The sequence below is a fragment of the Thunnus thynnus genome, chromosome 22, assembly GCF_963924715.1.
Source record: "Thunnus thynnus chromosome 22, fThuThy2.1, whole genome shotgun sequence".
Taxonomy (NCBI): domain Eukaryota; kingdom Metazoa; phylum Chordata; class Actinopteri; order Scombriformes; family Scombridae; genus Thunnus; species Thunnus thynnus.
In genome coordinates, this window is record NC_089538.1 from 2,498,337 (window position 1) to 2,510,870 (window position 12,534).

The following is a 12,534-nucleotide window of genomic DNA, read 5'->3' on the forward strand; positions in this document are numbered from 1 at the left end:
ATGAGACAACCTGAGCTGGGCCACTCTGCGATGCAACCTGTGGGTAGATGAGTGGGGGATGGAGTATACTGATGACCTGTGAATAATTTAATGCAAAATTATGTCACGGCTTTAGGCCAATAATTTGATAACACAGAGCGGGAATCAGCTTTCAAAGGGTCAGACCCTGAATACCTCCAAGCAGTGCTTCTCTGTGGAATCTTTGTGCTCCATTAGTGCTCTGAAGCAACAGGTGGCTGTTTCACTTAGCTTTTGTTTCAAAAGCTGACTTCACCGTGTGCTGACATGTGATATTCTTGAGTTAAATAGGAGGGTACCACCAAGCCTCCTCTCTGAAACTCAGTTTTCTGTCATACTGAACAAAACATGATGTTCCTGTAAGTCAAAGAACAGAAACGATACTGCTCACACTGTTTACTCTCATTAAGTTTTGCAAGCTTGTTCTAATGTAGCTTCCTCCTGTTCTCAGGCATGACTGGCAGACATGACGGAGAGTTTGAAGACACAGTTTGATTTCCCGAGCCCCGTCATACAAGCCCAGGTGAGCTGCTGACTCATGGCCAAACAAGAGGGTGACATGGGAGTAATTTTTTTTTCCATCTTCTATTCCAGTCATGATCCCCTTGAAAACCAACACCTTACTTTGAGCTAAAATGTACATGTTGACCTGCTTTTTGTTTTCCAGACAGTGAGAAATCTTGTTGCTGCTGTGCTAAAGGAGAAGGGGCAAAATGGGCAAATTACAGAGTCCTCCACACAGGTCAGCTCCTTCAAAATGATGTTTTTTTCAGAATTAAAGTCCCCATACTCACTAATGTGAAGCATTTCCTGTTGTATCAGCATGTTTGGGTATGACGTAATGCCATAGGAGGTCATTCAGAAGTGTAAACCAATGGGATCAGTCAGGGAGAGAAGGGTGACGTTGATTGGTTGAAGTTATTATTAACTTCTTGTTGAAAAAGTAATAGCGCCTTTGTCATTGGACCTTTAAGCACAAAAGATGATGCAGCAGAGAAGATGTCTCTTCTTGTCAAAATCTGGTGCCTACATTACCCACAATGCAACTTCACTGCTGACAGTTCAGTCGGAGTTGTGGGTGTATTTATGCTAGTAGCAGCTAATGTAGCCTGGTGCTTCAGCCTCAACCGACACTGACTCAAGTGACATCACTTGAGGCAATTTATCAGATTTCACACAGCTTTGTCTGGGGACACAAAAGGCTTTATGCTACTTTTTACACATGCAGCAGTACTCCCCAACATCTGGAAACACACACTGACAGCAGTGGTGTGAGTGTTTTACAGTACCAGTCACTTGCATCGTTTCCAAAGCTGAATAAGTTAACACCTTGGTTGATTGTGTTGATGGTGTGTATCAGGGCCCAGCACTGGAGGCTCTGTGGCAGCAGTGCTGCAGTGACTGTGCTCCGGTGCGTTCAGTCTGCTGTGACGCCATGGTGCTGCTGGTGGACCAGGGCCATGCAGACCTGCACTACGTCCTCAACAGAGTCCTCAACCTCCTGCCCTCTGCCAGGTACACAAAACACACTCATACTGTAGCTTGTCTCAGTCATATAATCATGCCTAATCATAACTCATTGTTTAAGGTAGTGGATTATGGCGAGTATGTGTTTTTAAAAAAACAACTACAAAATACCAGAGACTGTATGAAGGGTAATCAAAAATAGTACAGAAAATCAGAGGCTATACATATTGTCATATTATATCTGCTAATCTGATATGACTGTAAATCTTACTGCAGTTAGAGCTAGTTGTTTGCAGTTGATTTTAATATTTTTGTCATACTTTTGAGAAAAAATTGTTGTATGTAGATGCTGTATGATTCACAGATAACAGTGCTTTTATATGCTTCTGTAGTCTACCGTAAAGTTCCTCAAAATTCACTTTTTCAGAAGAATCCTGTCAGCTCAGTACCACAATAATTTACTCATATATCCAGTGAAACATCAGTGCATTCAACAGTTGAGATGCACCTTCTTGTGATGTTACAACAGAAGCATCTGACATCATTATGCAGATGGTTGGTCCAACATGCATCAGTAAGAGAATCCTTCAGGAAAATCTAGAAATGCCCTCCAGTCATGTACAAATACTCTGATTTTAATAATAATAATTTGTGTTTCTCACAAAAAAAAATCAATTACCAAGTTAAAAATTCTTGTAATAACATACACTCCCTCTCCCTCATTGAAAAATACAGAATCTATGAATCTGGAAACATTTTGGTTTAACTGCTGGACACAAGATGTCTCTTACTTCACTGAAAAGTCCAAAGTTTCCACATCACACAAGTTGCATGTTGGACCACCTAGCCTAGTTGTGATGTCACAAATCATGCTCATATGTGCATGTGTTAAGCTGAGATTTAATGTGTGAGCACAGAGACTCCCCTCCTTCAGCAGATGAAGATGAGAAGAGAAGAAAACAACATCCAGCTGAAGAAACAAATGAAGGAATTTAATCTATGACTAAACTCATTTAAGCCACTTAAAAAACAAGTCTTATAGGCACATGATGCAGGCAAGGCATTGATACAAGTAAATATATTTTTTGAGCCTGTGAACTGTGAATCTCTTTATTTTTGTTGATTAATAGAGGAGAGGAAATTAAAGTCCACAGATATTAGAACTAGGCTGACATTTCAATAATTATTTAAATCATTTGGCTAATATGTCAAATGTTTCATCAATTAACGCTAGATTTGAATGTTCCTGGTTTACTTAGACTAAAATATGGACAAAAACAGGTTAAAGGTGAACAAATTTGACACAGCTCTTACATTATATAACATTGGATCTCAGGACTAAATCTAAAAATAGCTTACAAACCGTACTGGCAGGCCAGCGCTCAGTACATTCTCTACTTGTACTATCTGTAGAGTATGTAGATAACACAGCAACTCAACGTAGAAGCAGCCCACAGTAAGAGGTGACTGCCACATTGTCCTTGCCACCTCTGCTGACTGTGATCCATTAATTCTTGTCATGTGCCAACCGTCAGAGCAGGAGATGGAAGTCTGACTGCAAAGTGACCTTTTCTATCCAACATAATATGACACATCTTACAGTATATAGAAAATGTTGAGTCAGCGTGGGAAACGACCTTTGAGCGTCATCTGCCAATGATTGGTTGGACAAAAGATTCTCACAATCCTTTTTTACTTGCCGCGATAGTGAAGATGTATATGTTAAAATGTGACTATGACTATGGCCATATGGAATGGAGTCACTCATGATGAACCCACAGAGAATTATCACCCACATTTTAGTCTCTTTCAGCTTATTGTTTTGTTTTCGACCTACAAGTTTACTGTTTTCTCATCAACCCATTTGCCATAACCATTTTCTAAGGTGATACCAGGGCTAGAGCTGCAACGATGAGTTGGCTCATCGATTCGTTGGCAACTATTAAATTAATGGCCAACCATTTTAAACATGACTGTCTTTTATTTCTTTATTTCATTGTAATATTAAACTAAATATCTGTGGGCTGTGGACTGTTGTTTGGGAGCAAAACAAGACATTTAGGTGGCATCTTGGGCTTTGGGAAACAGCAACTGACATTTTTTGCACTTTTTCTGACATTATATAGAACAAACAACTAATCGATTAATCAGTAAAATAACAGATAAATTGATAGTGAAAATAATCGTTAGATGCAGCTCGAAACATGTCAATTGTTGTGTTAACTGCATTCCATTTTTAATCAAAGTCCATACATATCAGTCATAACCTGATTCCTTGTTTTCAGACACTTGAACGGCTCTCTTGCCTGTTAGAGTAAAAAAAGTAATATGTAACCTTTATATTTATGTGTTAAGTACAGAACTGGAGTCAGGATGTGGTTTATATTAATCTTCTCATCTCACTCTCAGAAAGAAAGTGAACAGAACCATTTTCTGCAAATTTGTTTATTTTTTTTCTGTGTGTGTGTTGGAGTCTGACATCCTCTGTGTTCTGTTTTTGACTTGGTGTGAACAGAAATGTCCAGGGGCTGATAAAGGTGATTGGACGGCTGCTACAGACGCAGGCAGACCAGAGAGACAGAGAAACACACTTTACTTGTCCTTACTCTATCAGGTCAGTCTTTGTCATACACACAGTGCCTTCACTTGTGCTTGTTGTCTCTGTGAGTTGTTTGTCCTGCATGTCTGGTATAAAAATGAACTATCTATACGCTTGTTTTTGACTATTGTTCTGTATCATTCATGAGTAAAAAAATCGTGATCTTCCCCGGTGGTACTACCTCTTAAAGTTAAACACCCCAGCTTTAGAGACTGGGCTGTTGACTGATACATAGATATTATGTGGAATGATGCAAGCAGACATGTGCCTGTTGGGGGTGGTTAAAGACATTGGCTCTCAACTTAATCTAGATGCAGCTGATAGGAGGAAGTCTGGTTGGACTTGCTGGGAGATTGGTGGGAGGATGCCCTTGATAAGTCAACCCTACCTCCTCCACTAAAAAGTAGAATCCATGTTATTAAGACCAAATTGCATATTCATGGCCAGAATGTTCAGAATCAGTTATGGTAATCAGTATGGTAATTGGTTGACTGGTTTTTCCATATTAAGACTGTTTTAAATTACTGGAGTGGCCCATAATTGCTAGGAAATCCAAGTAGATTAGGAATTTGATCTACAGGTGGTTATAAATCGCCAAGAAACGCACCAACAAACACATTGAAGATGGTAAGCTAGTAAAAATGCGTGTATAAAATCCAGGATTTAAAAAACTTGGCATTTGTTAGACCTCAAGGATACACACAACAAATCAGTTTACAACTTCACTAGCTTGTTGCGCTACATAACACAACTCCTCTCTCAACACTGTTTTTCTGTGTCATGATGGATTTTTATCACAGGTGCTCTCACTTTTGGTTTGACCTCCAAATAAAGCGGTTTAGATGATCTGGATAAACTGTTGGCTCATTTAGAACTAATCTAGATCTGATTATCTGACTGCCGTAGACTTTATATTAAGGTGGACGTGGCGCGGTGAGACGTCACTCGTTGGTTTCATTGGAGCCGATTTGAAGCCCAGAGTTGCAGGTTATTGTCAGCGCCATCTTTTCCGTTTGGAGCCAGGAGCCTCCAGATAAGGAGTGTGGGTTGTTGCCTTTCACGGTCTAGAAACACGCCCTGCTACCTAACACCCAAGCTAACGCTAGCTTACTGGAAGCACCAAGCGCTGTACACGTGGGCTATTGTTAGCTGCTTTAACTAAATTGTGCTAACAGGTGCAGGTATCATTATCAAGTAACATTAAACTTAGTGAAATATTGTGACAATAGTCTGACTCAGTGCGAGTCCCGGAGCTGGGGAAAGCAGCAGGTGAGCCAACTGTCAATCATCGCCCACACGGCAGACATCAAATATACTATAAGTCTTCAAATCTTATTAACGGAGCAATAATTTCCAAAATGACCACCAGCGCACTTATTAGAGGGCCTGAGGTTAGAGATTGAGACCATAATGACTCGTTGAAAAAATGATTGGCTTAGTATTTCTAGAGAAGTTGAGGCTTTTTGAATGGGAGTCAGTCGGAGCATCTAGTGGCCGTTGGTGGCATTGCAGTTTAAGGTATTTCTGCATTGACTTCAGTCTCAAGTCGCGGTAGTTGCTGCTTGCTGACTGCTCATGATTTTTTTGTGATACCAAATCTCAGCAATTATTATGTGAGTACAGTGTTATCATGACCAAAAGGTATTTTGTGGCTTTTTCAGTGCAACAGAGAACAGCCGCGATTAGACAATGCAAACGATACAGTCACCAGTCAGAGTGTGGACAGTTCTCTGTGGTACAGATCAGTCTAACTGGTTGGATAAAGTATAGGGCTGTGCTCCTGCTGGAGTCTGGATGGAGCCCCCTCCTCTTCCTCCAGCCTCAGCTCTGCACCTCTGCCAAGATCCTGGGGCCTCCTTAATCAGTTACAGCGGGTGATAAAAAGACTGAGCTGCTTTGTCTTTTTTCTTTTCCTTTTTTCCTTCATGTTTCCCTTCCTCCCTCCTGCTCTCCACGTTTCTCTCTACACTCCCTGACACCCTCTCCTCCTTTTTTCTTTTCTTCGCTCTCTCCATGTCTCTATCCCCAATTTCTTTCTCTCCTTTCATTGTTCTTTTCTTTCTCATTCTGTCTTCATCGCTGTCTCTGCTGTCTGTGTCTGTCTGGCGGCCTGAACTTCCCTGGTGGGAAGATGAATGTGTTGAGGGCAGCAGGGTGGCGCCGTTGGCCTGGCAGTCTGGCCCGCCATTGGTCGCTGGGCCTGGCACTGCTGGGTAACTGTAAATGCTGCAGGATTAATGGAGGATGCACACTGGTGCCCATTGTTGACCGTCTGCTCGCCGCTGCCCTGTGCAATCTGCCACCGAGACTCCGAGCCACTTCAGCCCCCAGCAGGATCAGAGAAGGTTCAGGGCTCTGTCCGGCACACCAACTCATTTCTCATGTGATGTTAGTCTGCCCGTACCCCTGCAGGCTTTCCCACATACCCAGTGTATCTGGCCTGCCTGCTCAGGTGCACTGAAATGGTAATTCACACATTTTTATTGAAATACATATCATATCCTTTTAGCAGCTGTATTGTGGACTGATAAGATTTAACCTGCAGCCCTGACATGGAACCTCTCATATGTTACACATTTACACATACTGTACATTGACAAGTTAACAATAAATCTGGGTAGTTAGCACCAGTATTAATACCAAGCATAGCAGAACAGACAAAGAACAGGTTACCAAAAGAGATAATCGTAGATAGTCATCACTATAGCCTGACGCCAATACCAGTGAAAAGTTCAATAACAATACAGTTTAATACATCAGATTGTTATTTTATAACATAAACGCAAATATTTTAGACAAGGAGCCCTTAAATGTGGTTATTTACAGAGCATGGGTGTCATGTAAAAAAACAAAAAACAAAACAGGATTTGATAATTCATGCTCTCAAATGAATAATTCATGCTTTCGATTTAATAGTGATTTTTGGCGTGAGACGCTGAGAACGTTAAGAAGCTGCAAAGCCATTCTTTAATGAAAAATAAACAGTAGCTTTATACATATATATATATATATATATATATATATATATATATATATATATATATATATATATATAAATCGGAGAGCACAAATTATTAAATTGGGGGCACTACTGAGTGTTTTATTCCTGTGACACCTCCTGGGCTCTGCAGTTATTCAAGAATTCAGATGCTAGGCTGAGGCCATGTCACCATAACATCATAAAGGATGGATGATGGAAACAGATTTTTCAGATACACTTTGAAATTGGGGTACCTGTTTCTCCTTCCTCTACTTTACAAAAAACATTAAAGTTATGCTGCTAAATGAGCAGCAATAAATTATCATTGTGTATCAGAGTTTCTGGTACTCGTTTAATTAGGTAATTTAGTCAGAAACTCTTAAATTTATTCAGATAAAGTCAATGGAAGCATGCACTGATTAGCATTTTATTTTGCCTAGTACAGTATTGGTCTGTGTTTGATTATCAAGTGAAAAATTCTAAAGGAAAAGCTCTGCTCAGAACAACCAGATATACAGTGATACAACTGAAATCTCAGTAACACGTTATTTTGTGTTTTTGCTAGCGTGGAAGGTTTGGCCAAACTTGAAAAGAATAGAATCTGATTTAGTCTCCTTTTCTTTAGTAAGATCTCATATGTTATCTATGCTGTTGTCTTGGCATCAGACATAGTATTTGTTGAAGACAAGCCTTTGGGTTTTGATGCTTTATTGATTATATTTGCTTAATCTGCACAGTTTCTAGGAATGTGCTCAGGAGAATTCTAGTTTCTGACTCCATCTTTACATTGTAGTATGTTTCAACCAAATAGTCCTGGAAATTGATGTGTAAAATTTGATTATATACACACCTTCCCATTCACTTGAATGAGAAAGTGTTCCCAAACTTTTGACTGGTACTGTAGATTATATTATACAGTAAACAGATGCAGTCAATAGTAGGGCTGGGTATCATTTGAGGTTTTTCAGTACTTGTGCTGTTACAATACTTGATTTCTGGTGCTGATGCCAGAACAAAACTTATTTGATACCTTACTTTTTGAATCAGTGTGCCCTGGTAACCTACGTGTTAAGGCACATACCACATTACCACAACATCCATTGTTCGATTCCAGACTGGGGATCATTTCGCACCCTTTTATCTCCTCTAATGCTTCCTGTCTCTTTGCTAAATTAAATATTAACATGGGTTTCATAAAACCTGTTTTGTTTATTTTTATTTAAGCCAAAGTTCTGAGATGTTAAATGTCTAAACACAAGCATCTGTAGAATACAAGAACTCGGTTGAAATAAATTACAGTTTAAAATTGACAGAATTCTGATAAAAATATGAAACTACTGAATCCGATATAAAAAGATCAACAAACAAGATTACAAATCTGATTAGATGTTCAATGCCAGTTTTCAGGACTTGACAGTTTTTGTACCGAAGAAGTATTGAGGTTTGATAACTAGCCCCAGTAAATAAAAAGGACTGGCCTGTAGGATACGTGCTGACATTCTTGTCATTCTGTAGGAAAAGATGCATGTTTTGCTTCAGGAAATGAAGCTTTGTTGCTTTGGTGCAGATTAGTTCCTCTTATGATTTATATGCAACACAAGGCTAACCTTTCTGACTGTGCTTGTGCATTAGACTCAGTATTTTTGTGTCATTTTTGCTAACGTGCCAATGCATCCATTTTTTTTTTTTTCTTTTGAGGATCTTATTGCCTAAGATTTAAAGACTGTCAGAGACTTGTAATGAAGTATTTTAGTCTCGTCACTGGGAAATGTTTCAGTGAGGTTTGCCTGCTGCCCAGCTTCCAGATGGTAAATCAGGTCTGTGGTCCAACGTAGACTTCACCTCAGAGGTTGGTGTAACCTGCAGACAGTCCAGGAAGTTGGGCGTTACAACAGACACATTTTACCTGGTCCATTTGTCATCCAGCTCTCCGATTCAGCTGTGAACTTGGAGTTGAACCAAAGGAGGATGCCCTCTGTCTTGACTTCCTGCCTCTTCCTTTGTGTGGCAGCTGAAGAGTCGGAAGCGGCGTGAGAGGGTGATGGATGGGAACTGCATTGAAGCTGAGGGTTGGGAGACGACCACAGGGAACCTAAGGAGGGAGGGGCAGAGATGGTCAGATAGATTATACCATGTGAAAACAGGGAAGAAGGAGTATAGGGAGGAGGGATCCCAGCCACTGAGTAGTCCATGTCTGGCTCACGCCGCAGGCTGCCACAGGCACAGGCATGCACAGTCGCTGAACTTCCTTCCTACACTTAGTTATGTGATGATTGATGGAACGCATTGGTTCGCTGACGGTGGTATCCACCCCCCCCCCACCCAAACCACCCTGTTGTGTTAACCTCTGGCCTGTCTGTGGACTGCAGTCTGAACAATACACAGAGACTTCACCTTGGATTTGACCTCAGTGTTTTGTCTGGACTTAATGGGTTTGCAAATTCAAGAGTAAATGAGGCTCACAGGACACAGGTAAAGAACAGGGAGACCTTGAAATGGTGGTATTGAGAAGTCATTACTGTTTTGAATTTCCAGTCTATTTTAAACAAAAAGCATATATATATATATATATATATATATATATATATATATATATATATATATATATATATATCCTCTTTTTATTGACACACTACTAACACAAACAGAAATCAAACACAGCAATAGTTTGTATCTTATACAGATAACCAATCAGACAGTTCCAAAAAGCCAGCAAGGGAACTAGCAAACAAAGAGCAAACTGCAACAAAAAACATAAAAGAAATAATCCCCCCACCCCTCACCAAGAGAAAAAAAACCAACATAACAAAAATATAATGTGAATATGGTTGTTTGCCACAGGCGCAGCACCCTTCCTCAACTAACTTTTATGAAATATTACAGTCCCCCTGCACTCAAACATGTGTTTTGCTTCTTGTTCCCTCACTGTGATGTTGTTCTCCTCACTGTGCAGAATGATGTGCGTGTCAGAGTTTGTTTTCACATTCATCTGCTGAAAGTGGAAACTTTCTCGTTTCTCACGAAAAATCTCTGTTAAACATGTATCACAACTAGTTTGGAGCCAATCTTGGTCCCGTATGCAACTTACACAAGTGTACTGTGGAAACTTGAAACCTCCAGTGCACAAACACTGAAAATGGACTTTTCAGTGAAGCAGGAGACATCTTGCATTGAGTGATATTGCATGTTCATAGAGTCATAGCTGTGGGAAGTAGGGGTGCTGGGGGTGGATACTCACATCGATTAGAATTGTCAGTCAGAAGACAAGTTGAAGAAAAAGTCGTCTAAACAAGACAGTAATGTAAGCCATGTCTTAATTGAATCTGTTAGATCTGAAGTCACTGATCCTCTCACCAAGTATCCAGAATGTTTCAGGATCAAATTGTTTCCCACATCAGCTCATTACAGCTCAGTTTGCTGTTTAAACTGATTAGACTGATTAAACGCCGTGGTCACCTGCACAGGAATAAAAATCAGGATCTGTGGCGTGAACGTGACCTTTACTCTGCCCTGTTATGTTGCAGGAGCAGCCCCCACCCATACATCACAGCCCTGGAGAACCGGCTGGACTGCTGGCCGGCTCTGCTGCTGGAGATTGATGACTTCATTCAGCAGGCTGCTGACAGGCAAGCACAGCCACAACAGAGGCCTTGAACCCAACATCCAATCACTGCACCAATTTCAAAGCCATCTGGAGAGAACACCCCATCCCATATAACTCATCACACCACTGTCAGCTGTTATAATGTAGTAATGGCAAATACATACAGATACACAACACAGTGCTGAACATAGATCATTTTGTTTACAAGCCTGAGGAAGTTTCAGTTTCATAATTGCTTGAGTGGTGATTATTAACACACTGTGTGTATATACACCGCAGAAATGAACCAGCCTACATCACCATGCTGGCCCCCTTCCTGCAGTACCTGTACTGTGAACCTCAGAGGCAAGCCCAGTTCGCCCTCCTCCGACACAGTCTCCTCGGGGTGCTGTTGCCCAAACATCCAGGAGTGGGATCAGTCGTCCAGAACAAGGACCAGAAGAAGAGCTCGCCAGTGTTGGACAGTCTGCTCCATTGTCTCTGCCAACTGGTGCCACACATGCAGGTGATGGTGGTGGTAGTTCATGAGACGCTGATGTCTAGAACAGCCTCAAATGGATTATTGTTCTATGATATTGTTTATCCTCATTTTTTTCATTTAAGTCATTCAGTTCTATGATCGTTCTAAAGCTGCACCAATCAAAACATTGGCGCATACCTTTAAAACCGCTATGTGTGGGAATTAAAAATGTCCCACTTTGGCAACTCCTAGTGGTAGTATTAAAAAAACAGTATATAACTGTAAGAAGCAAAAACCTATGCCATCAAAATGAATGTAAAGATGCAATAATCATGTAAAAAAATCTATTAATATGGGCTTTACAAAAATTTTGAAAGTTTTGAAAATCTCTTGGTGCATCTTAGCTGGAAGAGACATAAAGTTTTGTCTTTACTCAGGTTCAAAAAGCTTGTATATACAAGATTTCACTCAAATGTTGAGAGTTTACCAGTTGGTTGAGGACACAATGAAAGATGTGTTGGTGTTGTCTTCTCTTTGCTGACAGGTGGACAGTGTGGAGGCGGTGCTGGAGCTGCGTGGATTCATCAACACTCTGCTTCAGGGTCTGGTCGGGGCCTCTGAGGAGCGATGGAGGACTGAGAGAGTTGAGCTGCTGCTGCAGCTGCTTTGCGCTTGTCAGCGCTGCCTCAAGTTAAACGGAGACTGCCGACCGCTCCTCAGCTTAATGCAGCAGCTCCTGTCTGCTTGCCAACAGGTGACACAGCAGCTGTTTCTGATCCAATAAGATTTTAGATCATCATTTTCTGTAAACTGGAGTAATCTGAATGTGTTCATCATTTTTGCCTTTAGGACCTTATCAGTATCATTACACACCACAGTACATTATGTATATCAACGCTGTGTGTTTGCAGGAGCTGCCATTGGATGAGCTGTTGATGGGCGTGGCCTTACTCCTGCTCGAGGCCCCTGCAGCTCAGCAGACCAGCCTGCTCAATCTAGGTAAAAAAATACATTAATAAATAAAAATAAGCGTTAGATACAACAACCCTATTGTTGTTTTTACACTTCAGTTTTTTTTGTCTGACAACACATAACCAATCATTTGGTGAAAACACACTGAGGCCTTAATGGGTCCCTTGGTGAAAAATGGTTGGTGCAGACACAGGTTAACGTCCTGGTCAAAATCTACAACCATTTGCCTGATATCCTGACCTGCAGATGAAACCATTTTAATATCATTTTGCTCTGAACAGATCATATCACATGATCCTGCAAAGTGCTGCTGGAGGGGAAAACAAACCAAAGGCCAAACATTCCATATCATCTCTCCAGCACCTGCAAATTGGCTCATTAAGAATATTTCATTTCTAATTGGTTTGTGTAATGAATATCATAACAAGCAATAT

The 12,534-nt window shown here is 40.7% G+C and overlaps 1 protein-coding gene across 2 annotated transcripts in view; it reads left to right on the forward strand.

Annotated features, from left to right (window-relative positions):
* The window catches only part of focad (focadhesin), a 55,194-nt gene that overhangs the window by 7,095 nt on the left and 35,565 nt on the right, over nt 1-12,534 (forward strand). For both annotated transcript variants that reach the window (XM_067580036.1, XM_067580037.1), the window contains exons 2-9: nt 470-541; nt 686-760; nt 1,379-1,533; nt 4,001-4,099; nt 10,589-10,690; nt 10,948-11,173; nt 11,673-11,882; nt 12,040-12,127. In XM_067580036.1, coding sequence (XP_067436137.1) covers nt 485-541; nt 686-760; nt 1,379-1,533; nt 4,001-4,099; nt 10,589-10,690; nt 10,948-11,173; nt 11,673-11,882; nt 12,040-12,127 — 1,012 coding nt within the window. In that variant the 5' untranslated portion in view covers nt 470-484. The remainder of the gene's footprint in view (nt 1-469; nt 542-685; nt 761-1,378; nt 1,534-4,000; nt 4,100-10,588; nt 10,691-10,947; nt 11,174-11,672; nt 11,883-12,039; nt 12,128-12,534) is intronic.